This window comes from Abramis brama (assembly GCF_963993115.1).
Source record: "Abramis brama genome assembly, chromosome: 21".
In the NCBI taxonomy this organism is placed as follows: domain Eukaryota; kingdom Metazoa; phylum Chordata; class Actinopteri; order Cypriniformes; family Leuciscidae; genus Abramis; species Abramis brama.
In genome coordinates this window covers 17,517,718-17,544,363 of record NC_139983.1, presented here as the reverse complement: position 1 = coordinate 17,544,363, position 26,646 = coordinate 17,517,718, and the positions used below count along the sequence as shown (strand labels likewise).

Below are 26,646 nucleotides of genomic sequence, written 5' to 3'. Positions count from 1 at the left end.
ATGTTTACTGTCATAAATTCTATGTGAAATAAAAATTAATTGTTTGGAAAGCTCGTATCATCGGACTTTTTTCACGCACATAGAGACATTTTTTATTACTGGACTTTCAAAAGATCCAATGGAAATAAACGTCAGGCGCCGACGAGCATTCATTAGAGTAAATGTAAGGATAGTGAGGCAACAAAAGGCAAACCAATTTCGAAAACAGAGAAAATGAATTACTAAATCTCATAGATTTGTGCATCGACAGATAAGCTGCCAGCAGAGCTAAGAATGCAAAAACCTAATCTCAACATAAATTATTTACCACTCGAGGTACTTCACTGGTGTGATTACAATTCACGGCATTAATGTGGCATACGTTCCAAAAAAAAAAAAGATCAGCAGCTTACAAAATATTACCCCGTCAAAACGCAAATCGTTGCCCTCGGTAAGTTCGAAATTTTATACACAAATGCTGTTAAGCCTGTTCTCCTCTAATACAGCAAAATGATTATCTGGCTGGTCTCCCTTTGCATGTTTGAAAGCAGCCGAATGGACATCTGCATCGGTTTTTCATCATTATTATTATTATATAAAAGATTATATAGGGTTGGGATAAAGGGCATTTCATTTTGCTTACAATTAATATACGCTTTATTTTGTCCTGATTTGGGACAAATAGGATGCAGGGTTACAGGTTGTTTGCCGTTTCAGGATGAAGCTTATGTGCAACACACAGCCGCTTTTGAATTTCTTAGACTACCAAGTTATCCTGGCGCCGTATTTGTGGAACATTAAACAAGTTGTCTGGAGGGATCATCCAGTGTTGTTGAAAAGCAGTGAGTGCCAGAGCGACGGGGAGTCGTAGTGATATGCACTCTGACCATTGGTCAGACTCAGTTTAAATGGCGGTGTGTTGTGATGATTACAAATCAGGGATCTTAATAGATTGGGTGAAACATCTGGAGATGTAAGGGCCCAGATGTTTGCACAACAAACGCATAAGTCCTCCGACCCTTAAGCACACATCTACCCAGATTTAGATTTAGATTTGAACATCTGCCCAATGTTGTAAAGTGACAAAAATGCATCAGTGACAAGGGGAATCCATGATTACGTTTTTGAGGGATCTTGTTCCCCCAAAGCCATTAAAGAAAAATTGGAGTATAGTGTGATCCTTATTATTGCATGGGTATATAAAACATTTGTTCTCCTAGCTTTTTGATTTATAAAATCTACATTTTGCCCATCATATCAAATGTAAAATCCTATTGCTTAATAGCCATTCTGCTGGCAGCCAGTGGACAGTTTCTCAGAGGTGGGCGGGGCATGTGATGTTTGCGCGCGCGTGCGGGGCTGCTGTGATTCCCAGTGGCGGGATCCCGCTCAGAATTAGGGCACGTGGCATGTCTATTAGTCAAACAACCTCCATGTGCCGCGCGCCACGGCCAGAGGAAATTAGAGCAAAGAGCGATTTTTTGATGTTACGCTCTTTAAGAGATTAATAATCTTGGCGGTGGAGAATCGGTTGGAAATCTTCTCTGGAAAATAATGAGCGGAGAAACATTTACTGATTAGTTTAATCCTGGATTATCCTATCTGATGACACCATGAAACCCAGCCTTGTAATCTGGCCTTTAAAATAACATAATTTATTTCCTCGCTTTACAGCCAGCGCAGTTTAAGCGTGTTGTTCGATTCAGTTACTAAAAGCGCCATGAATTATATAGAAGGATGTTTTAATGGTCCGTTTCCGTCGAGTTGTGTTTGTTCCAGTCTGCTTAAAAACAATAGAAGGACCAGAAATCAACGGTCAAGTTTTGTGTTTAGTCTATAGGCCTACTCTGAACTGAAATGCTTTTTATAATTATTTAACAAAAATTGTTAATTGACTAGTTTGCTTGACAATTTACAAGGCTGTTTATGCAATGTTAAATTGCAAGCTGTTGGTCAGCAAATATAGTCGAGTATTAAATAATCAATGTAAAATCAATAGGCTAAATTAAACACACAAATAAATAAACAGGCATATTAAAAAAATATTTGTGAAATCATCCTTGAATTTTCGTTATGGCAATTTTCGTTATTTCATAATATGTGAAATAATTTCTACAAATAAATAAATTAATAAATAAGTAGCCTACGTTATTAAAATCATTTATTAAGATTTTTTTTTTCGTTGATTTAAGTAAGAAATAGGCTAAGATTAAATAATAAATTCTTCATTATGTTTTCGGAATTCGTAGCCAGTTCTAATAAAGTTAATACAACACAGTAGGCTATATATTAATAATAATGATAATAATAGGCTAATAAATTATTCGTTGGTATAGTTGCTGTTGCTCTAAAGGCTATTAAAACATAGGCTAATAATAATAATAATAATAATAAGTGCAATGTAATAGAGATTATTCTTCTCAAGCATGATAACTAATGATCTCCCTCCTTTTTCTCTGGTATGATCGCATTCAGTTTTAGTTAACGTTGTGTTATGAGGATTACTGCAGCAGCTCTCTTAAATGCCAGTTAAAATGCTGGAGGTCGTCCTGGTGGAAACGGGCCCTAAAAGCAGATTTTACAGAGTCGCGCTCTTTATATGACAGATACAGATTAAAGTTGTAAACGAATTTAATGGACTTCATTTAATTATCTTGTGTAAGACGATTTCTCTAATTGCTTCTTTTCGAAACAGACTGAGATGTTGACCGTTTTTGCCTGCTGTTTGTGAAACACCTGGGATGGCCTCTGACAGCAGTATACCGTAACTCTGACCTCATTTCCCAACATATTTTATTCATTGGGTGATTGGGAGCTTCATGTTCCCTCATTGATGAGTACTTCAGTGAACGAAATAAAGCAGATTCTGTGATCACGTCAAGATAATTACTTTTTTTTTATTCCAATATCTGCCAACAGGAAATTAAAGATGGAATTATTAGATCTATAACTGCGACTGGAGACTGGTTTGCCTGAAATGATCTTGGTGAGGACACGTGTTAATCATGTTGCGAATATAAAAAAACAAAAAACAATAATGGCCAGAACGTTTTGTGTAAAATATAAATGCACATTAGGACTAATTTTAGCTGTTGTTTTCTAGTCTTTTATAAATATAATTAATATTGTTTCATTAATATTGATTCACTGATACATAATAGTTTAATTAAATAATGATAAATCTTAGACATATTATAAAATAATGTAGGCTATGTTATCACAGTAAATATCAAAATAATAGCTAATAATAATAATAATAGGCTAATAATAATAATACTTTATTATTATTATGCTATTATTCACCAACATAAAATCATTTTGCCATTGTTATTATTGTTTTAAACGCTAGCCTGTCTGGCTCGTTTTTAATGGGCTTATTAAGGCAGCGAAATCATTTCTTCAAAAAGCAAAAACGAATTTAAAATTGTATTTAAAATCAAACTAAATGTCTACAGTCCAGTGCAAGCTTGGCAATGAGATTTAAGTTTTTCTTAATTTAGCCTATGTAAAAATATAAGACTAGAGGAGAAACTGCGTTTTTTTCCTTTATTAGCCTAGTGAAGTTTTCAAAGTCTCCAAGTAAGTCTCCAAAGTAATTTAGCCATTATAGAAATTATTTGAAATTAGATTATAGGCTACTGCTATCGAACGATAAATAAGCCTTTAGGATATACACATCAAATATCACGAAACTATAGGCTTTATAGTCATACACAGTTAGCCACTAAAATGTTGAATATTGATCTTGTTCCGGTTTCTCATGTCTAATAATTAATAGCCTACATTCTGATTCCAACTGAAATGTCCCATATAAACATTTTCAATAACGAGAGGCTGCGCACATGAGTGAAATCTTCCATCTCTAAAGGGAAAAACTACTTAGGACCAATTCAGCGGAGGAAAATCCTTATCGGATTAAAGGGAAAATTGGTGGCAATTAATCCTTTGTGATTGAAAAAGGGAAACGCCTCCTCTTGGAAGACACATCTGAAGTTAGATCTGATTGGACAGTGCGATGATCTGCTGGATTGGACAGAAGGATAAATGGTCCCGCCAGAGCGCTTAACCGTCCCACCAGCCTGACCTCCGCAGAGAGAAAGTGAATTAAACAAACTGCCACCATGACAGGAAGAGAAGAGGCTATAGACGAAAAACCTAAGGTTAAACTGTATCCCTCATTCGGAATCGACAAATCACGCCTCAATGGATCTGGATTTCGGTCCAAAGGTTTCGCAATCACAGACCTGCTCGGTCTGGAGTCGGATCTTCAGCCGCATCAGTCCGGTCCGGGCGCAGTGGTCAATGGAGAGGGGCAGAGCGCGGCGGTCGGAGGATTTGCCTTCCCGGGAGGCTCTTTGCCGCTCGGCTTGGGTTTTCTCTGTAGTTTGGCGGCACAACAACCTCCCGGGGCCCCGTGTTTTCTCCCGAGCCACATCCCGCTCCTGCAGTCACGGACAGAGAGCCACTTCATGCAGAACATGGAACAGCAACGGGACGCCTATTCCGGTACAAATCACTTTATTTGGTTATGAATGAGCCGAAGAGCTGTTCACAACAGCTGGTGCTGAAACTGGCCCTGCAAATTTATGTTTTTGATTAACGTAAAACTTTGTTTATCAATTTGATGGAATCAGATTTTTTTTTTCTAACAGTTAATACGTTTTGAAAACTGGTAACAGATTTCTGCTCGACATCACTCTTAAAAAATAATTCAGTAATATTATTATTTTTATTTATTTAAATAAAACCTTAGCACATTTTTACATTAAGTGTACATTTTTACTTTTTTATTTATTTATTTGATGCAGCTTTGTCTGCCCTTTGCCCAACATATGTTCCTATGTTAATTTATTTTTTATTAACAAAAAGCTGATTTATTTACAGATGATGATTGTCTTTCCGGGGATCACAATGATGGAAAAAACTCAGGGAACTCTCAAAAGAGGAAGAAGCGAAGGCACAGGTATGTAAAGAAATGAAATGTCACATTAAATGTTTATTCTATAAGGATCTGGTGTGTCGGTGTCTCAACCACACATTTTGTTTTGATTTTTAGGACAGTTTTCACCTCGCATCAGCTTGAGGAGCTGGAGAAAGCCTTCCATGAAGCGCACTATCCAGACGTTTACGCACGAGAAATGCTGGCCATGAAGACAGAGCTACCAGAGGACAGGATACAGGTAGGATGACTTCCACAGTTTTTTCCTTTCTTGATATTTCTCTCTCTTTCTCAAATAGCTAATGCCCAGGTTTGTTTCTGTCCAGGTATGGTTTCAAAACCGCCGTGCTAAGTGGAGGAAAAGAGAGAAGTGCTGGGGCCGCAGCAGTGTCATGGCAGAATACGGGCTGTACGGTGCCATGGTCCGTCACTCGATTCCACTTCCAGAATCCATCATCAACTCGGCCAAGAATGGAATGATGGGCTCATGCGCTCCCTGGCTTCTAGGTGAGCCAGCAGGTGGTTTTCCTATTTAGTACTTAAAGACTCAAATATGTATTTGATCACTTGAATACATAGCTGAGGTGTCTTGTGAACGTCTGTCTGGTGTTGTCCATACTTGAATGTTTAGACTTAAATATATGTGAATTAGGCTTAAACATTATTCCTCTAGTAATTGTAATTAAATGAAGAGCTATAAATATTTCAAAACAATTTTTAATGGTGTCGGCATTTTATTCTTTTAGGAATGCACAAAAAGTCTCTGGAAATAGGGAAAAAACCTCCCGGCACACCTGAATCGACGCACTCAGATTCGTATTCAGAGGAACACAAGGGGAAAGACAGCGACGTGACATGGTCAAGCGTAGCCAATGGAGCGGACGACTCAGAGGACATGGCAATAGACTTGTCCAGCACTTCCAAACAAGAGAGTAAAAGCACTTTGAAAAGATCACCACCTCGCACAGGAGACAGCAGCGATTCTGAAAATGAGAGTTAAATATGCAAACGAATATGGACAATTTTGAAGTGCATATACAAGGACTATCAGTTTACAATATCTCACCTTTTGACAATGGTTTTGTTTGTCAGCATTCCTGTGTTATGTTTTTTTTTTTTTGTCGTTCATCAAATGTTTGAATACTAGAGACTGTTTTATTCTGAATGATTTTATCTTTGATGTGTAATAATTATTAATGTAAAAAGTGTTAAATTACATGTTTTATGATACGTTCATGGGCATTATTCATATACGTTTCTTTCTTTTTCTGTCAAAAAAATCTCAGCCGCTTCAGGGTGACCACTTGTTCAGCACCACTATTGTGAATGTCATAATATTTCCCTGTTGTAATATGGCGTGTTTTTGGGGAACAGAAAGTTCCCAGAAAGGATTTTAAAAGCACTTTACCTGCTGTGATGATGAATGTTTTGCATCGATCAGTGTCATCAGAGCAATATAATACCAGCAAAAACAAATCCACATCATGACAAAAAATTAAACATTTTATGCTTTTGATTCCAGCTTTCTGTTTCTTTGTTTCAGTAGACTAAAAGTAAATACATGTCAAAGAGAATTACCTTGAGTTGCCACATGGAAGGATAAGAAATTGGCTCATTTCATCACTGGGGCCAGTCTTTTTGCTGTCAAGGACAGGAGAAAGGTATAAAGAAGGCTTCCAGTATGGATGCTGCTGACCCGTTAGATGTTCTGTTACACAAATACCATCTGGGGAAAAAATATGAAGGTACATTTAAGCCAAACAACAACTAGGTTAAGCTATTTGTTTCCCAGAAACTGTCAGACTATTCAATAGCCAAATCATCTTTAATTCATGTCAGCCTGCTTTTATGAGCTTTGTCCAGATATTTTTTATTTTATTTAAAAAACCTCAACAAAGGCTCTACTCCACTGCAGGCGTGTTAAGTGCACCATTGCAAGAACATCACCTCGAAACCATGTTTATTTTAATTCTATCTCTGAGGAATGATTTTATTTAGATCTTTACACTCACATCCTACTGAAGGTCAATGGAAACCGATAAACACAATGTTTTGTTATATTATCAAATTTAGTTTATCAGTAGTTATAAATATTACTTCATTATCCAATTGTTTAATGTAATGGTTTAGCTCTAACACCGTAGCATAATCATCATAATTCATATTTTCAGATCACAAATACATAACTTAAAAACAACAATTTACAATTAATTTAATAGTCTTTAATATAAACATAATCACAATGAAGATCATAATAATGATTATTATTATTATTTTAATTGGCATGTTAGTATAAAGTTTATTTGAAATGTACTATCATTTATAATGGCTAAATAAACCATTTGATAGTATCTAATCTCAATAATATGACATTAGGAAAGTAATTGTTTTGTTAGGGCTTTAAAGAGAATAATAGAAAAACAGATTAGCAGAGAAGAGGGGCATGAAAACAGAGATTAAAACACTTCAGCCTGAGACAAGCTCAGGACATAGGAATTAAATCTATTAAAATATTATCAATCACTGCTGATCCCAATAATCTTTCGTGCCAACTGCCCTTAACAAAATAACAATTATAGATGATGGGTCCTTTTTAAACTATTATGCACAGGGTTAGACAGGAAGATAATCCTGCCTTGTTAGAAATGTCCATTAATGAAAAACAAAATAACCTGATTTTAGGGCATATATAATAGAGTTACATAAACACCTGTGTGCACAGTGTGACTTATGACAAGGTTATTGTTTTCATTTTCTGACAGTAGCCCAATAACATGATGTACAGCGAAATATCAGACAGCTGAATGTCACGATTCAACAATAAGAAGTAGGCCAATTCCAGAGAGCCGCGTGACTAAAAACATCCATGTTCTATGTACTCCAAAAGATAAAAAAATTAAAAAAATATATACAAAAATAAAAAATATTTATATATATTTATTATATTATATATATATATCCCAATGCAGCATCTGTTCTGGTAATATGCTTAACTTTGACCTCAAACAGGAGATTTTCAGATGCTCCAGAGCCAAGCACTAGTTGTAAAAATTAGCCATGTTTGTTGTACTTTCTGTATGTGCGTGTGTGTATGAGAGGGAGAGAGAACGCTGAAGGGATTGGCAGAGATCAAAGCTGTGATGTTTATGATAATGATGAATTGAAAATATTATGTCCACCGCTAATTTGTAAGTAGCTTAGTAGCGCAAAGAGCTCTAAACATACAGATGTGCATTTGGCACACAACAGTCCTTTGGCAAGCCCTGTGGAATCACATATCTGAACAAAGCTGATTTGGTTCAGCGTTTTCCTGATGAATTTGACAAGGTTGTCTGAAGCGAGACCATTTGGCATTTTAATGCAGAACTAAAGCACAGGTGCTAGCCATGTTGCAATTTTAGTTCAGCTGCTAAAGGTTCTCTATCAGAGAGCATCATCTGTGCATGCCTATACCTCAACTGGTAAACAAATACACTAATAAATCTTTATATTAATATTTATTTGTGTTTGTTTACAATTTTTCACATACTGTACAATTTTTCAATGTCCTGAATCTAAAGCCAATGAGATGCATAATGATGCAATAACAGGGTTGTTTTGGTCTCGTAGTGAAAGAATGAAAGAATGCCTCAAGCCCAACTGCAATAAATCAAATAAATCAGTTAAACCTTATGCTTAATCTGAGGATGTGTGTTAATAACATATATATATATATATATATATATATATATATATATATATATATATATATATATATAATAAATTTAATAAAACAAACAAATGAAATCAAATTAATTTATTTATTACTTAGCCTATTCGTATACAATCCTGGTTAATATTCAAAAGAAAACATTTACTCCAAGGCAACAATGATCCTGCATGAGTAACATATATTACATAAAGGTATCTCTGAACACACATGACAGACAAGTGATATGAAAGATATGGACACAAAACCACACAAACAAAAGCAGATTATTTTCAACCAGTAAACATGTAACTCACACACCACAGTGAAGTAAGGTCCACAGCAGAGGAAGCAGGCAGTAATTCTGTCTGATATGTTGTTTATTGGGATTAGCTCTAATTTGCGATTAGCATACATAACATCTGCATCCTGCATCAAAAATGAATTAGGCCTACAGTAATCCCTTACCACCCATCCACTAAACACTCTGCCCTTCCAGTCCCCTTTCCTTCCTGTTTATAGGCTACATTTGGGGCTGCATCTACATGCATCTAAATCACTTTATACTAGTGTATTCAAGGTATACAGATTATCATTACCTGGGAACATACACACTTTTAGGCGGAGGGTGAAGCAATTCCAGGGTAAAGCTAAGGAGATGGGCTTCGCCATGAAATAGTTAAAGTTATGTGTCACCGCACAACATGTGTCCCAGCATAAAGCGTATACGTTCACAAACCACGGTTAATTTTAACAGAAAAGCAAGCATATAGGCCGACTGTATGGGGGACTTGGCATGGCAGAAAGTGCACAAAGAGCGCTCCCTTTATAACCACTAAAAAGCTGTCACTCATCTCAATTCGTCGCGATCTCCATTATAAAGTTCCGTTATAATCAATGAAGCTGAATGCACAATGAATCTCATTTACATAATTGTTATAATCAGAGGATTTGCAAGTGTGCTGAACTCAGAATCTAATCACCAATGAAAACGGGCAAAAAAGAAATTTGTCATCCTCAAGTTGTTCCCAACCTGTATGAATTTCTTTCTTCTGCTGAACACAAAATAAAGATGTTTTGAAGAATGTCGGTAACCAAACAGTTGATGGTAGCCATTGAATCCATATGCAGAACTCAATGTCTGGTTACCCATATTCTTCAAAATATCTTCTTTTGTGTTCACAAGAAATTCATACATGTTTGGAAAAATTTTGAGGGTGTGTAAAACAGAATCAGTAGTGCTGAAGTCTTCCACACTGCTGAGGATCTGCTGGAGATGGAAGTTCTCCAATCTCCGATCCACAGTTGTTATCAACATTGACTCTGCAGTGAGTCCAGCAGCAGATGGGGACATTGACAGTACAGTGGGTCCCACAGTTGATGAAGACATTGACTGTACAGTGGGTCCCACAGTTGATGAAGACATTGACTGTACAGTGGGTCCCACAGTTGATGAAGACATTGACTGTACAGTGGGTCCCACAGTTGATGAAGACATTGACTGTACAGTGGGTCCCACAGTTGATGAGAACATTGACTCTGCAGTGAGTCCAGCAGCAGATGGGGACATTGACTCTGCAGTGAGTCTTACAGCAGAAAACAGTATTGGCTGTGTAGTGAGTCCCACTTCTTTAAAATGAGAATGATCTCTTTTACATTTGTGGGCAAAAATCCTTGTTTGGAAAACCACCTCGATCTAACCATCATATTTTCTTTCTTTTAGCCTTTTCATCCCAAACCTCTTCCTTCAGAGATCGCCTTGACAGTCATCGCAAATAGGGGTCCCAGTTGTCAGAATAAAATGCAAGTGCCGTAATTTCTGTCGTACTGGCATGACTGAATCTGGCACTTTGACTTTATGCATAAACCCTACAAGACATCCTACTGAGGATGAGTCCACTTGAGTAGAGAGCTGTAACACTGGTTCTGAAGAGCAAGATGCTGAGGTTGTGGCAGGCTCTGGCAGGATTGTATCTCCTTTAATGCACAGTTTAAGAGCTTTAAAGAGATCCATGCCCATTAATGCAGTAACTTTGTCCATCACATAATTCACAGAGCATTTGCAGCCGTCTTTTACTGTTGCATGCAAGCAGCCGATCACATTATTTGGATTACATGAGTAAGTGACTAAGCACACTTAAGGTAGCTGTAATAGTAATTTCCCAAAGTAATCATACATGCTCTTAGGCAAAACTGAAACAAAAGTAGGCTACCAGTGTCAAGTGTCTGTGTAACAGGCCTCTGAATTGCACCAGCTTCTACCTTAACAGTACATTGGAGTTTAGTGCTGCTTAGGCTACATCAGTATCTTGAAGTAATAGTAGCGTATACTCAGGCATTACTACTTCATGCACTGTGTGAGTTTGCATAGTTCTACAGACACAAGCAAAATTTATTTTTTCTTACAATTTTTTACAGGTTTCCTTAGCTGCCGGACATTTGATGTTGATAAACATGATGTTTATCCGATCTGCAGCAAAATCAGGTATGTGAAGCTGAAGTCACAGTCAAAGTTGGTGATAATGAAGCAGTTGAGCGTTATCCTATTTTTTAGCTTTCCACCTCGTTGGCAGATTTCGAAACACTGCTTTATCGCTGCAAGACAAGTTTCCCTTAGGGGACAATAAACTGAAACTGAACTGAACTGAAGCTTCGTAATCTTTACTAATTTTTCGTTTCGAATCAGTGTATCGGAGCGTCAGCGTGTATCAAACATAGACTGTAAAAAATATGGACGTATGCTGAGTCCCAATTCGCATACTATCCATCCTAAATAGTATGCGAAACTAGAATTAGTACGTCCCAAATCGTAGCATGTTGAAATGAGTGTTCCAAAGATACCCGGATGGTCTACTATTTCCGGTTAGAATTCGAAGTGCAGATCAATGCACACTCTTAGGGCTAATATTGCCCACAACCCATTGCGTGCGGGAGGGAAGAGCTTTGCGGTGATTGTGGTAATGTAAACCTGGCAGTCGGATGCAGCAGCGGAGATGCGCCCTCAGTTTTTAAGTGTAACGTTAAGAATTCAAATGTTTAACCCTAATAAAAGTATTTTATTGTCTCGTAATATTAATGGGTTTATGTTGTGCCAAAAAAGTACCGTGTTTATCTTGTAGGGTCCGATGAAGATACTGAGCGCCTCATTGCAGGCTACAAAACAATAAATAAAAAGGCTCTACAGTGTCATTCAAGTGTCTTTTTTATGTATTTATTTTGATGTTTCTGTCTGACTTATTTGTAGTAATACTGTGGCTGTACAAATGTTAACTTTATCAGTCCAACCAAAGAAACATGGTTACACACATACACTTTTACTATAGTAAAAGCATGGTTCATTTTCATCGGGGTATTTTTAAGTATTATACATAAGTATAAGATTAAGTATAAAATACGTTAAACAATAGTTACACTTTAAACTTTAAATATTTTAACTCAGAAAATAGCTTTCGTTACACATTTGCACATGAACGTCAGAACCAGCCGCCTCACAAACGACCTGCGTCTGGTTGATCTACGACGACGACGCCCTGCTTCACTCCTCAATTTGGTAAAACACATTGTAAATGTATTGTGGAAAAAAAGATGGGAATAGTAAATAAAATGATATTGGACATATAAGAATGAATGAAATGTAAAATGTTTTGTTAACAGTTGAGGTGTGCGTAACTAGGCAACCACGTTCAAGTTCACGTTGCATGACGTCATCGAAGTATGTCCCAGAACGTGCATACTCTTTTGCTACACACTCAAAAGTATGTACTTTTTCCTCACAAAAAAAGTACATACTTTTAGGTCGTAGTATAAGTAGGCGAATTGGGACTCAGCGGTAGTGTCCGTGATGTCACCCGCAAAGTCCGCTGGCTGCGCTGAAACCACGCCCACTCGCGGGAAAGCGGGAAAGCTGCCGTCGGCGCCACACTCAACTGTCACCGCTACAGCCGGAATGGACTATATATATACTACTATAATTATAACATATAAGCACACAAGGCAACTTACAGTCATTGGTGGGCACGCACTGCCGATGATGGCACCAGTTGTCGGCGGGACGGGAGGATGAAGGCCGACTCTGGCCGAGGCGGGAGATAGTCGGTTCGGCCCCATTCACCAGTAGGCCTAACACAGCGGATTATCAGTGAATCCCAGTTGTCTCTGACTAAAGTTTATAAAACTTAACTATCATGTGTAAAATGATCACTACAGGTGTTGGTGGTGATCCTCAGCTCTCCATCAAGGTGGCTCTTCACAAAATTACTGCTAATCCACCTTTTCTTGATGTGATCGTTTTTCGGAAATTTAAATAAAGGACACCGATCTGTTTTGTACGTGATCGCATCCAGGTAATACGCATTTCCGTGACGAAGGCATAGCTAGCTACGTTAACTGTAGGCTCGGCTGTTGTAACCATAGATACCATATATAAAGGCTAGATGTCTCGTGCGCACGGCTGGCCAATGCAGGTCGACGTCCGCACGTGGCGGCCATCTTGCCACAGTGTGCTCGCTCACTCGTTTAATGGTGCATATACTTTTAAATAACCATAACTTGCTCAATTTTCTACCGATTTTCAAACGGTTTGGTTTGTTATAAACGTCAGAGATGTAGTTATGACACTACATACATACACTGCATACATATGAATAATTATCGGAATTATAGCCACGTTAATAACGTTTGTAAGAAACCAAACCGTTTGTAAATCCGTCAATATTTCAGCGAGATATGAGGATTTGTGTGCATGCTGATCACTCACCTAATGCACAGTTTCACTGTGGTAAGATGGCCGAACGGTGATGCCGGAAGTGACTGCGCCATAAGACATCTAGCGTTTATATATGATATCTATGGTTGTAACCATAGACTGTAAGGTTGTAACTACTAGTACTGACAGTAACTCGCGATTGAGCGGCGGCAAACTGATGCGAATGTGCTCTAGTTATATTGTTAGGGGAGGGGCCAGCCTCAGTGGCTCGAGTACTATTACTATCCTGAGTGGCTCCAGTGCGTTATCAACAGTAGGGGCGGGGCCAGGAACTCGGTGGCTCCAGTGCGTCATCGAGCCGCCGTTTTAGCCCTAAAAATCCTGAACACAGCTATGGTGAAAAACTGTTTAACGGTCTAACTCCACAATTCAGTACTTCACAGTTCATAGTCTTTGTAATGTGTTTTAGCAATACATTTCTAACATTTATTATGTGTTTAGAATTTTTTTTTAATTGCCTTTACAGGGACTTTAAAGTATTGTCAAACAAAACGGAGGCTAGCTAGACCCTCCCTCCTCCTCATCCGCGCACTAACCACCCAAACACCACCCCCAAATCCTTCTTGTCGGTTATTGGCTGGAACAGTTTATGTTTCGTGGTGCAGGTTAGCCCAGTTTGTTTTTGTTGCTGTTTGTGGAGGCTGGGCTGTCTACAGAGACCGCGTTTTTTTACAGTGTGTTCAGGGGACAGGCAGCTAGCGGATGGTGAGGAGATGTTTGCTGTATGTGACAAAAAATGTTTTGGCCTAAAAAATGCGTGACATCACTTAGCCTTAGAGCACCTTTAATATTAAGCGGATGAGTTATTAAAAAAATCACCTCCTCACAGTCACTTCCGTGATGGATTCAAGAGAGAAATCGGAAGGTTGCCGTTGGTATCAAACTGCCAAAGTCATCTGATTTTAGTAAAGGAGGCTTCGTTACTTCAATGGTTCACCGCTGGGGGGCGATGCTCTCTGTGAACCATAGACTGTAGGCTGTGTGAATGAATCATGCGGATGCACTGACCCAGTGTCGAACCATTTAACTAGTGTCTATGGTTTTTACCTGATCTCTGATCAGTTCGATACATTTGTAGACGGTTTAATTAGCCATTCATATTTAAAGGAATAATAGAAGTTAATAGTCTCTTATTGGCCTGTTTAGCTGAGCCATCCATGTAACAATCAAAAACTGTTAAAAGAACACATATTATACAGACACTTGCTATTTAATCTTATTAGATGATCAGTTGATTGCATTTGATATATTTAACATTCAAACATTTGCAATGGGTTTGTAAAAGGTGTTTTTATGCATGTTTGGCCTGAGTTTTGTTGCATTTACACTGTTCTGACCAGCAGGGGTCACCAGCGTGTGGCGTCTCCGAACGCTTCGAAACAGTGAATCATTTTGCCCTACAGGTATCAAGACGGGTTACATATTTACCTTATTACTAACTCCTAAAACACACAAACTCGTGCTTATTATTCTCTCCTATTTATATTCGTATTTCGTATCACCCGACTTAGTAGCACTACTACTACTACTACTAGCGGGCATATAGCTATTTTTATTTATTTATTTTGTAATAATGAGAGGATTTGTGTGCAGACCTCAGAATCCACTCATTGCTGAGAACGCCTGAGTTTTTGTTCAGTGCTAACTTCAACACTTTTGATTAGCCTTTGCGTTCAAGAAATCAACAAAACACATTGTAAATAAACCTTTGACATTCTCCAGAGCCCAAACACAGATACGCACCGGATCGTCTGCCAAATCTGCTTCGCTAATATGCTATTATTATGGAGAAAACTGATCCTAGACCAGCAGTTATTATGGGAAGCTTTTCACTTTTCCCTCCCTCGTCATAACAGGTTATAGAGACTTTTATTTTGAATTAAACTCCCCTCATGTCCGCTCTCTTATTATTGTACTCTTCACATCCTCAGGCGGAGAAAAGAAGCGGAGATCTGATGGCTTTGAAAAGGATTCAGAAGGTAATATTTATATTTCTTAATAGATTAAATGTCTTAAAAGTAGATTAGCTTTAAGTCGATCCAATAGATCTACACACGACAGATACAGTGAACTATCTCTCTGTCCACATTACTATGTAAAGTCGGAAGATCAGAAGAATTTATTTTTCGGCCAGATGAAAAGATCTTTATGTCGAAAACAAAGCGAACTCAAGTCTTAAGACATCAGAAAATAATAGATTATAAATGTGATAATTATGCCATCGACGAGGGATGTTTTAAGCAGCTGTAGTTAAACAAGGTTAGCCATATTTAAATAGAAAGAATAGTCGGTTTAGACAGTGAGTACATTAAAAACATAAATACATAAATATGTAAAATATAATGTTACGTTATAATAATATAACAATAAAACATATGTTATATGTTATATTAAAAAATAAATGTAATCTGAAAGTCTTGACAACATTATATAATGTGAGTGTATATATATATATGTTGTATAAAAATTTACTAAAACTAAAGCAGAAATAAAGATAAATTAAAGCTAAATAGAAATAATTAAAAACCAAAACTAAAGAAAATGATCAAATTATTTCTAAAACCTTGCATTTATAAGAGTAGGGTTGGAGCTTGCGAATGTTAATATGAATATATCAAAACTTGATTTCACTTTAAACTGTCAGAAATATGCACGTAAACCTTTATCCTTGTTCGAATTGAAATCTTACTTCTTAAATCTGTTTTTGACACATAGAAATGTTCTCGTCCATTTCTACTGTATTTGTAGGAGCTACAGGACTTGCAACGGGATCCACCCTCGCAGTGCTCAGCCGGACCACTCGGAGAGGACTGTAAGTGTCTCCGCCAACAACATACTCAATTATGGCCTTCAATTCTTTGACAGGACAGTCTTCTCAATATATTTGATTTGCTCTTTCAGTGTTCCACTGGCAGGCGACAATAATGGGCCCAGTAAGTACACATGAATAATTTTAGGTCAATGTTTATTTTGTGGAATTAGTAATTGGTTCAGTAAAAAAGGAATTAGGTCCGGTCATACACAAACTCTTTCTTTATCTCCCATCTAGGGTGATAGTCCATATCAAGGAGGGGTTTTCTTCCTCACAATCCATTTCCCGACTGATTATCCCTTTAAACCACCAAAGGTGAGAATTACATCTGTTCTTACCTCATCCATAGATTATCTGATCTTAAATATTTGACATTATGTTTCTCTGACAGCTTGCCTTCACAACAAAAATTTACCACCCAAATATCAACAGTAATGGAAGCATCTGTTTGGACATTCTGCGCTCCCAGTGGTCACCTGCCCTCACGGTATCCAAAGGTTAGAGAACACTCTTATCCAACCTGGATGGTCTTTTCATCATAAACATGTCCAATTTGATAACATCTACATCAGGGCTGGGCAACTCTAGCCCTCAAGATATACTTTCCTGCAGAGTTTAGCTCTGACCCTTATCAAACTAACCTGGCTTACTCAAGGTATGCTGGCTCCAAAAACGCGTCCGGGAGTAAGTTCAACCAACCCAGAGTATGTAACACACAAGACATTTTCAACAGAGCGTTAAGAAAAAGCACGCCATATTACTTCTTTTTGTGTGTAATGGCTCACTACTCCTAATGTGTGTGCACTATTTTGGATGGGTTAAATGCAGAGGACAAATTACGAGTGTGGGTTACCATACTTGGCCTGTCACTGCGTTCTTATAGTTATTATTTTGAAAAAGATGTAAAAACGCTTATAAGGCACTAACTTGATGAGAAATATACTTGGTTTTAATAAATAGAACATTAATTACAAAACAACATTTTTATTTTTTATACTGTAAGAAATAATGTTTATTTAACCTGGAAAATGTGTCAACAGTAAGTATAACTGGAAAATGAATTTATATTGGAAAGTTTGCCCTTGCAAAGAATATAAATATATACCTAAAAGGGATTCAGCATTAAGCACATAAAGTGACTATTTCATAAAATATGAGCAGTGTTCACGTTACTTTTATCAACACCACTTAAACGATTCTGCTGTTTTCTGTTGTTGTTTTCCCAGTTTTATTATCCATATGCTCACTACTTTGTGACCCAAATCCAGATGACCCTTTAGTTCCAGATATTGCACACATCTACAAATCTGACAAAGATAAGTAAGTGACTTTGTGTGTATGTATGGCTCTCTCTCTCTTTCACTGTTTTTATTGCTAAAATAACTAGCAATCTGCATGAACCATCTTCTTCTGTGCGGTTCATATTTTTCTACACTTTCTTTTATTACTATCAAACAATACGTAAAATGTTTAAGTACCAAATTACTCTAAATTTTCAGCTGTAAAGCTGGCACTTCATGAATACTCATTTTAATATCAGCTGAGTACTTTTGTTTTGGATGAAGATGGCTATTCCTGTGTTTTAGGTATAACAGACTGGCAAGGGAATGGACTCAGAAGTACGCAATGTAACTGGACGGCATGATTTGAAATGATTGCACATGGACATTATTACTGCACACGGCTCCACAATGCACCTGTACAGAAACAAGATGTTTACCAACAGATGAACCTCCCCACCACACACACACACACACACACACACACATATACATACATACACGCACAACTATACAGAAAATCCTTGTTCAGGAGGCTGAGTCACTTGTCTCTGTTCACAGAGGCATCCTGGAACAACCAGGATGTGTCAGTTAACACATAACAAAAAAATATTGTTTTATTTTCAAATGGATTAGCTACATTTTAGTAATTTTATTGTATAGAAATAAATACAATACTGGATCATTTTTATTGTTTTTGCATTAAAAGGTGTTATTAAAAAATATGTGTCTGGCTGCAGCTGTTTTATGATGACTCTAGCATTATTAGAAAGAAAGAGAATGAGATGTTTTCCATATGTGTGTGATTTGGAATTGGTTCACATCAGGGATCAAACTACATAAACTGCTCACGCTGCGTGGTGGATTTGTGCCATTAGATGGCGATGTTCCTCCGTTTGATTCCCACCATAAAGAATTTCATTTCATGCAGAGACGCTTTTATAAATGCGTTTTTATAAAGGTTGTTTTTATATATAAGTTTCAGTGACGTCCTCATAATTACATCTTTAAAAAAAAAATGTTTAAAATACGTGATTTAATAGAAGAATAATCTTTTTGTCTATGTTATAGAGTTTTCTACAAAAAAAATGGTTATTTAATGTACACATAAAGCAGAAAAAAATACACTTCCTTAGCACCTTATATATATATATATCATACACACACACGCCTGTCACATGACAAAAACAAGGCCGCACTACAAACGTTTATTTAAATGAGTATTTTTTAAGGGGAGTGATAAAAAAAACTTTAAAAAAAAACTATTTCACCACTGCCAGCGTTTCTTTTTCCCCAAAAAATGTATTTTAAAGAAAGCATGCTAATCACAGAATCACTGAAGAGGTGCATGCAAAGTGGTTTTTTTAAACACTACGAATGTTTTATTTTCTGCGCATGCATGAGAAACTAGGCGCGCGAACTGGATATGATGATGAGAAAGTTTGGGAGGAGAGTGGGCGGTTATCCTGACACGTGAATGCTCCCATAGGAGCATAATCCATCCATGCATCCATGTCCTCCAACTATAGTGTGTTCTGGTCCTGGAGCCAGAGGAAAAGTGGAGGGGAGAGGAATTAACGGGCAGATTGATTTTCTCGGGGGCAGTAACTTTAAGGGACTTAAAAAACTTGCCTGGAATTCGGAATGTTTTTCTCCTAATGTTGACTTGCCGTTTGCCTGTTTTACATATGAACCCCGTTTAGTAAGTTTGAAACGCTTTATGGGTGCAATGGCTGAGCCGCTGAGTTTCATGCATCATGATCATTGCTCCAGCAGCGAGCGGAGCGACGACTCACCGTCTGCCGTGTCTGAGGATGACTCTAGCGGCATCTGCGGGCACATCTCCCCGCCTGACCCAGACTGGACCGAGGAGAGGTTTCGAGTTGACCGCAAGAAACTAGAAACTATGTTGCTGGGTATGTTAACTTCTTAAAAACTCCCTAAAAGAACTGGGAAGACAGTTTTATGTTTTGAAAATACTTTTAGCTAACATTGCAGTGTTGCTTGGCGTCGAGTCACATAAATAGTTCTGTCTAAAAATATCACAATGTTTCCTCGAAGTAGCCTACATCTCGAAGGAGATGTGTTGACTACGCTGCTTGTTGTGTGGAGCATGTAGACCAGTATTGGGATGTTTTATTTAGCTAAGTACGACGACAGACATTCACATTAACTAACAATCATTTTTGGGAACTTGGCATTTGAACTTAGGCTCTTGCATGCACTAAGCTTCTCACGTTCATTTAGCACAAATATGTTGAGGTTAGACTTTCGTAACTGATCATGGTTAAGAAATAAGTTCATGTATTTAATTTATTTTAGTGTCATGAAATATTTACATGAAATGCTTGCTTATTTCCAGTCATTTCAAAGTACCACAATAAAATGTAAATATATAAGATATGATGAATATGAGATCAATATTACTGATCAATCAAGGTCATCACTGTCATAGTCTTTCGACACACACATACTAGTTTCACTATCCCAGTGAGAAGATCCAAACTTAAAGGAATAGTTCACCCAAAAATTTAAATTCTGTCACCATTTACTCACCTTCATGTTGGTCCAAACCTGAATGCCTTTCTTTTGTGGAACACACAATATATTTTGGTTGCCATTGACTTCACTTGTATGGGGACATTTCTCAAAATATCTTCATGTTCCACAGAAGAATTCATACAGGTTTGAAAGGACAATTTTCATTTTTGATTATTATTTTCCTGTTTATCACCATAAAGCTTCTATGAATCAATCTGTATTGTATAAAGCGCTATATAAATAAAGGTAACTTGGCTTGGCTTGACTTTCGGTTGAACTATCCCTCATTAAAAACCTGTTTATGTATGTAGATTTGAAGCAAAACATGATTTTGTTGAGTTACTGTATGAGTGTGTCAAATATTGAGGACCCCTTAAAAAATGTCCTCAAGTCAATTTCTAACGTGTTTCACTATGTTTGTGAGAATATTTTCAAATATCTGGGCCTCACGTGCATAATAATGCATAGAAACACAGACTTTTGAAGTTATATTTGTGAGACCCTCTTATATATTCAGTGTTTTTATACTAGGATAATGATATTTACTATATTCTAACCCTAAACCAGACCTACAAATATAAAAATGTTAATGGGTTTGTGTGAAGTAAAATACATTTTGGCTTATTTATGATTCATTTCAAATAGTAAGGACCACTTCACAAGTCATGTAACTAAATTTGTGAGGACATTTTCACAAACGTGACAAGAAGTAAAGCCAAACCTGTACACAAACACACACAAACAAATGGTTAAAGCTCAATTCAACATTTGCGTCATATTCTACCGTCAGTCTGTCAGCAATGGACAGTTTACTTCACTGCAGAATAATGTTCAGTTCGTTTTGTTTTTCTTTTGTTGTAACTTCAGCAGATTAGAATTTTAAACAAGCTTAAGTAATACAAGTTGAGGTCAGTGGTTTGGTATTGGCCTATTCTAAACATGTACAAAAGTTCTGGTCTGTTATAGCAGGGCCTCTAGTTTACAAAGACTACTTTTGTTAACATGCATTCAAACCAACCATACTCAATGTAGTTAGGGCCATAGATGACATTCATTTATATATGTGTATGTGCATTTTATTTATTCTACGTAGTTGTGTATTGGGAAACATGGAAAAACTAAGACCCTCGGCACCTTTCTACCACATTTGAGTGTGTTCATGTGTGCAATTGCATGAGTGACTGCTTCCCTGACATTTGGACCCCAGGTCAAAGGTCAGTTCAAAATGAGAGACCTCAAGAGCACCAGGAAAACTTCCATAGCAAGGCAACCAGATTTTCGAGATGTTCAACAACACCTTTTACATCACACAAACTTATATACTTACTCTACAATCATTGGTGTAGTGATGTGGACATTTTTCCCACACTATGATTCAGTGACTCGTAATCATCCCTTTGCTCCGGATGATGTGCAACATCTGGAGGTGTTTGAACGGTTGTTGTTTTGATTGGTCGGATGAGCAGTAGGCGTGATCATAAATCCAGTGATGTGTGTTTTTTGTGTGAAGGTTTATTGTGTGGCAAAGTTTTGCTCCCCTTTTCCGGGAAATGGGAGAGAGGCTGAGAGAAACATGACAGAGAGGGTTACAATTAAAACCATTTTTCTTAAAAATAACATTGGCGAACGTAGCGAGGCAGAAACAGAGGGGAGACCCATTCTTGTGCTTTTCCCCTTTGACCAGACCACAACTAAATCAACTCATTTTTATAGACTAGAAAGACTAATGGAAGGAATTGGATCATCACCTATGATTCATGTTCACGTAAGGGAATCTGAGCAGCTTTATGGTTTTGTCGGGAAGCACCAAAGAAAGATAGTCATACTTTACGTCAAATAATCACTCACGCAAGTGGAAATTAGAAGGGAAAAACATGCAAACGCACTCCTCTCTTACACTTTCTTTTTCTCACTAACTTTTATGGTAATAGTGTGTATATTAGAATGCAGTTTTCTCTTTACTTCAATGGCTGTTACATCAGATGTCTGGATTTGATTAAAAACAGAGGAATGTGTGCTGGCCTGACCTTTTATTCTGTGTGATAAGAAATTCTAAAAAGAATGTAGTGTTTATTTAGCAGAGTTTATTCCGGCACTTTATGGAAATCAAATGCCCCCTCAGTGGCCATGTAATCAAAATTGTGGGTTTTGTGGGTTTTTCTCCGTCACAGTAGGATGTGAATCTATATATTAAGCTTTAAATGTTAATACATCTCACACCTGTCAGTTAAATCCTTGTTTTTGTGTGTGAATGTGTGTGTGGGTCGGGTTTGTTTGACGAGACTGTTTTCCAAGATGGCTCCTGCATGTAAACGCGTAATGTACTGTCTTTATAAAGTATCTTCTTATTAAACTGTCTGTACACTTACAAAGTTCTCAATGCTTCGGTTTGCATGTAGGGACCCTCATTATGCTACTGTGTTAGTGTGAGGCTATTTTGAGCCTTGTTAGTGGTATTAACTAGCGATTTACTTTTACTTACTCTGTGCCCCATATACTAGCGTTATAAGCCAAACTGTTTTTAGAGATAAAACTCTTTACATTCGATTTTCATGAAAACGCATCCCAGGGAAAGATCGACTCGGTAACCATGTGTTAATTACCCCTAGGTTCATTTTTCACTGGAGTTGTCCTTTAAGTGCATCATTCTTAACATGCTGCATGTGTCTGGCATGTTGAGTGAAGCAACAGGAAGTGCGTTGTGTTTTGGGAATGTGCTTATGGCTCAGCGCGCTGTTGCCAGGGAAACACAAGTCTGTTACCTTGGATTTTGATTTCTTTATTTACATTTACATTTATTCATTTGGCAGACGCTTTTATCCAAAGCGACTTACATTGCATTTCAAGGTACACATTTTACATTCTTATCAGTTCTCTTTATATGCATACATGTGCAATTTGAATATTAAAAGGCACATTTACGTCTTAATTTAGATGCTTAAGCATTAAATTAATATAAAACAGACAATGATGTGTATTTATGAATTATTAATCACTCGTTGTAGTATTAGAATCCGTTGTAGAATTAGAGTTGGTGCAGTTTTCTTCTAAGAAGCCTTCTGTTTTTGTTTACAAATGTAAATCCATTTCTTGGACTTAATACATCAGTTTCTCTTAATAAGATACTTAATACTTGAGAGATAAATCTTAAAGAACTGACTTATTGGATTACTAAGACTTGTGTTTGGCAGAAATACTCCAAATCTGGTGTGGGAGAGTTTTAGTTTGGCTGCAAACTCATCTATGTTCATAACGTGACCTATAAGGATACAGTTTCATTCTCGAGTCTCGACACGGAGAGATGAGATGTTCACATTATTTAATTCACATTATAGCCTAATCCTTTTCAGTCAATACCTTGGAAGAGGTCTTGAATGTGTTTTCGGCACATCTGTATGTTATAATCCCAAATATTTTTGCTGTTTATATTGCCAGATTATTGTCCTATTTTCCATCTTAATTTGAATCATTTCACTGACTTGTCTTTTAGTGGTACACATTGTTTCTGAAAGGCTTTTGTTTTTGAGCTCTAGAGTATGAGTTTACTTTCATGCAGACTGCTTGCTTTTAGAGGTTGCAAAAGAAAAGGTTGCGAATTGTACAACCAGTCTGCAATAGATGTGCTGTCAGCGGCGTGTGTGTGTAATCTCAAGTTATGACATGGCGAATAAATTGTTTGAGAAGATAAAATGTGAAATATTATTCCAATTATATATATTTATTTATTCCTGTGAATTTATATACAGTTATTTTAAATTGGAATAATATTTCACAATATTACAATACAATAATATCACAAAGCCTCTCACGACAGGAAAAAAAAATCACGCTACATATAAGTAGAATGTCATAACTTGAGATTACACACACACGTTGCTGACAGAAATAAGTGAATAAATATATATGAATATATATATATTCCTGTGAATTTATAGCAGCCATTACTCCACTGTCACATGATCCTTCAGTAATCTTTCTAATATGCAGATTTACTGCTCAAGAAACATTTCTTATTATTATCAATGTTGAGGTCAGTTGTGCTGCTTAATATTTTTGTGGAAACTGTGATACTTTTTTCAGGATTCTTTGATGAATAGAAAGCTAAAACAAAACATTTATTTGAAATGTAAATCTTTTGCAAGATAAATGGCTTTTGATCAATTTATTGCATCCTTGCTGAATTTAAGTGTTCATTTAAGTGTTCAAAAAATGTCATTTTCGTCATCTTACTGACCACAAACGTTTGAACTGTGGTATAGGCCGTGACATATCTGACTGCAGAGCAAATGTCTTCAATTCTTAATAGTTAAGATTTGAATCCAGATGCTGATCGTGGGTCTGTTTCTCTGATCTCTCGCCCACTCTCTGAGCTCCGGAGTTGAAGGGAAGTTCCAGGATTATTCGGGAGAAATACACTAAAATTATACAGTTTTGTTCTTACACTCACTTACTCATCACATTCCTAACACACACATAGTTTACAGGAGCTGTCCTATAATCAAATACTACTCTACATCTGTGCGTGAAGCTGTTTCATTAGAGCAGAAACTCAAACGCTGTGGTGTTTTTGTGACCCACATCCTAAATAGAGCACAAGAAAGAGCTGAAATCAACACACACACTGCATTTAACATTCTGTCTGGTTTAAGACTTGCTATTTTCATATTTTTCTCTGTGTGTGCCTCAGTATGTTTTCAATTGGATGTGTGTGTTAGAAAGTGAGTATCATATCTGAGACTTCATGCTGCGGGCCTAATTTTCTGTCAGAGGTCCATCTTGTTCAGATACATGGCATCATGGATTCGATCAAATACCAACAGATAAAAAATCTAAACCTGACAATCTCTGCTAGAAATCTTATAACGGGCCATGTTTGGATCTTCCAACAGGACAGTGATCCAAAAACAAACATCAAAATCAAAACAAAAATGGGTCACTGAGCACAAAACCAAGCATCTGCAATGGCCATCCCAGTCCCTGACCTGAACGCTATAGAAAATGAGTGGGCTGAACTGAAGAGAAGAAGCGCCAACGTGGATCTGGGAATCTGAAGGATCTGGAGAGATTCTGTATGGAGGATTGGTCTCTTGTCAGTTGTTCTCCAAACTCATCAGGCATTATAGGAGAAGACTCAGAGCTGTTATCTTGGAAAAAGATAGGTTGCAAAAAGTATTTAATAAAAGGGGGCAAATAATTGTTCCCAATGTGTTTTGGAGAAAAACATTTATTTCATAATTTGATATCCCCCCCACTTTCAATTCTTTTACTTCAATGAAAGGTTAGATTTTTGCTGTTTTTTTTAATAAAATATCAAAATGATTAACAATGCAGATTTATTTTTTTACAGCCATCTTTGATCATATTTACCAAGAAGGCAAATAATTCTGACCAGCACTGTATATATACACACACACACACACACACACACACACACACACACACACACACACACACACACACAAAATACAATTTTCTGTGGATCTCCTTTCACTCATTTGGAAAAAAGTTTTTAAGATTCTTTCATGCTGTTTTTTACACTGTTAGTGCTGGTTATCTGGAACATAACTTGTTTATTAAACCTGGGTACAATTAAAGTGTTTCTGCTTGAAATTAAGTAGAATCAATAAATGAAAATATGTAAATAGATTTTGTTTTGGTAATGCATGGGTTTGGAAGATTAAAACCATTTATGTCTACTTCTCTGTCCGTCACTGTTGTTCTCATCTCTCCTTTTCTCTGCTACATGCCAGATCATGCGAAATTGTGATGATACCAGTTCTCTGTTTTCAATAAGAATCTCAAATTTTCAGCATTGCCATATAAATCCCAGCATTGCTTCTAGCCTGTGCAATGAAGGAAGGAGGGGTTCAACACACTTTGGTTTAATGAGATGGGAACTTCTTGTAATTGTTGCTCTTTCTATCCTTGTTTTGATCTGGAAATGTAGTGAATTTCATGGAGAAATGGGTGGATGTGCTTTTGCTTGTGATTTTAGGGTCATTTAGAGGTTTAGATGACACGATTGTCTCATTTCTAACCCTTTTATTTCCTCCCATTTGGGGTTTGTTGTTCTGAACTCTCTATGAAATCCATATTTCAACGTTATAGGTAAAGAAAAGTGCAGGAAAGGGCTTGGTGCTGGTAGATAAATCACTCTCTATGCACACGTACACAAGAATGTTTAATTTTATATGATAGGACAATCTAAACCAAACATCTGGATACCCAGCGTCCCACCAAAGCAAACAAATTCTCAGATTTTCCTGTGAACCCAATGTTTTTATCCACCTGACTTTGAGTCATTACACATTTTAGTTTTTCAAAATCACTCTTTAATTGCGTATTACATTATTTAAGTGATCCGAAATCTGATAATGGTCGAAAAAAGTATCTAGATCATTGTGGTAGTTAGTTTAAATGGACTTTTTTCTAGTGTCAAAGATCAGTTTTGACTCATGCTTTACATGCATAAACCCTGTGTAGGATTCTGCAAGTGTGTGTTTATGAAGATTTATGAAGTGTTTTTTTGTCAGCCATAACTCATGATAGTGTGAGTTTGCATACAGCTGCGTGTGTGTGTGTAAAAGACAAACATGTGTGTGACATATGAAATACATTTAGTTTCAGAAGGCTGTGAGAATG

General features: G+C 37.0%; 3 protein-coding genes across 5 annotated transcripts in view; all 3 read left to right on the top strand.

The window, feature by feature from the left end:
* Positions 1-4,039: 4,039 nt before the first annotated feature.
* vsx1 (visual system homeobox 1 homolog, chx10-like) lies at positions 4,040-6,434 on the top strand. 2 transcript variants are annotated; one of them, XM_084097891.1, is made up of 5 exons: positions 4,040-4,485; positions 4,864-4,942; positions 5,036-5,159; positions 5,245-5,425; positions 5,665-6,434. In XM_084097891.1, the coding sequence occupies exons 1-5, from the start codon at positions 4,101-4,103 to the stop codon at positions 5,916-5,918; spliced, it is 1,023 nt and encodes a 340-aa protein (XP_083954017.1). In that variant the 5' UTR covers positions 4,040-4,100; the 3' UTR covers positions 5,919-6,434. The 2 variants fall into 2 exon arrangements, with proteins under 2 accessions (XP_083954017.1, XP_083954016.1); XM_084097890.1 differs by having other exon boundaries at positions 5,245-5,437.
* Positions 6,435-15,255: 8,821 nt separating this feature from the next.
* ube2d1a (ubiquitin-conjugating enzyme E2D 1a) lies at positions 15,256-18,202 on the top strand. The gene is made up of 7 exons (XM_084096888.1): positions 15,256-15,350; positions 16,120-16,183; positions 16,273-16,304; positions 16,421-16,498; positions 16,575-16,680; positions 17,410-17,503; positions 17,770-18,202. Exons 1-7 carry the CDS (start codon positions 15,264-15,266, stop codon positions 17,813-17,815), a joined length of 507 nt encoding a protein of 168 aa, XP_083953014.1. The 5' UTR covers positions 15,256-15,263; the 3' UTR covers positions 17,816-18,202.
* Positions 18,203-18,958: 756 nt separating this feature from the next.
* The window catches only part of bicc1a (BicC family RNA binding protein 1a), a 34,717-nt gene continuing 27,029 nt past the window's right edge, over positions 18,959-26,646 (top strand). For both annotated transcript variants that reach the window (XM_084096751.1, XM_084096750.1), the window contains exon 1: positions 18,959-19,379. In XM_084096751.1, the coding sequence (XP_083952877.1) occupies positions 18,968-19,379 (412 nt within the window). In that variant the 5' untranslated portion in view covers positions 18,959-18,967. The remainder of the gene's footprint in view (positions 19,380-26,646) is intronic.

Bases quoted from the DNA above. Each gene is read 5' to 3' on its own strand.
- ube2d1a (XM_084096888.1), top strand. From the start codon at position 15,264: ATGTCCGCTCTCTTATTATTGTACTCTTCACATCCTCAGGCGGAGAAA. The intron at 16,184-16,272 runs GTAAGTGTCTCC...TTGCTCTTTCAG, and splicing joins CGGACCACTCGGAGAGGACT to TGTTCCACTGGCAGGCGACA. The intron at 16,499-16,574 runs GTGAGAATTACA...TTTCTCTGACAG, and splicing joins ATCCCTTTAAACCACCAAAG to CTTGCCTTCACAACAAAAAT.
- vsx1 (XM_084097890.1), top strand. From the start codon at position 4,101: ATGACAGGAAGAGAAGAGGCTATAGACGAAAAACCTAAGGTTAAACTG. The intron at 4,943-5,035 runs GTATGTAAAGAA...TTTGATTTTTAG, and splicing joins AGGAAGAAGCGAAGGCACAG to GACAGTTTTCACCTCGCATC. The intron at 5,160-5,244 runs GTAGGATGACTT...GTTTCTGTCCAG, and splicing joins TACCAGAGGACAGGATACAG to GTATGGTTTCAAAACCGCCG.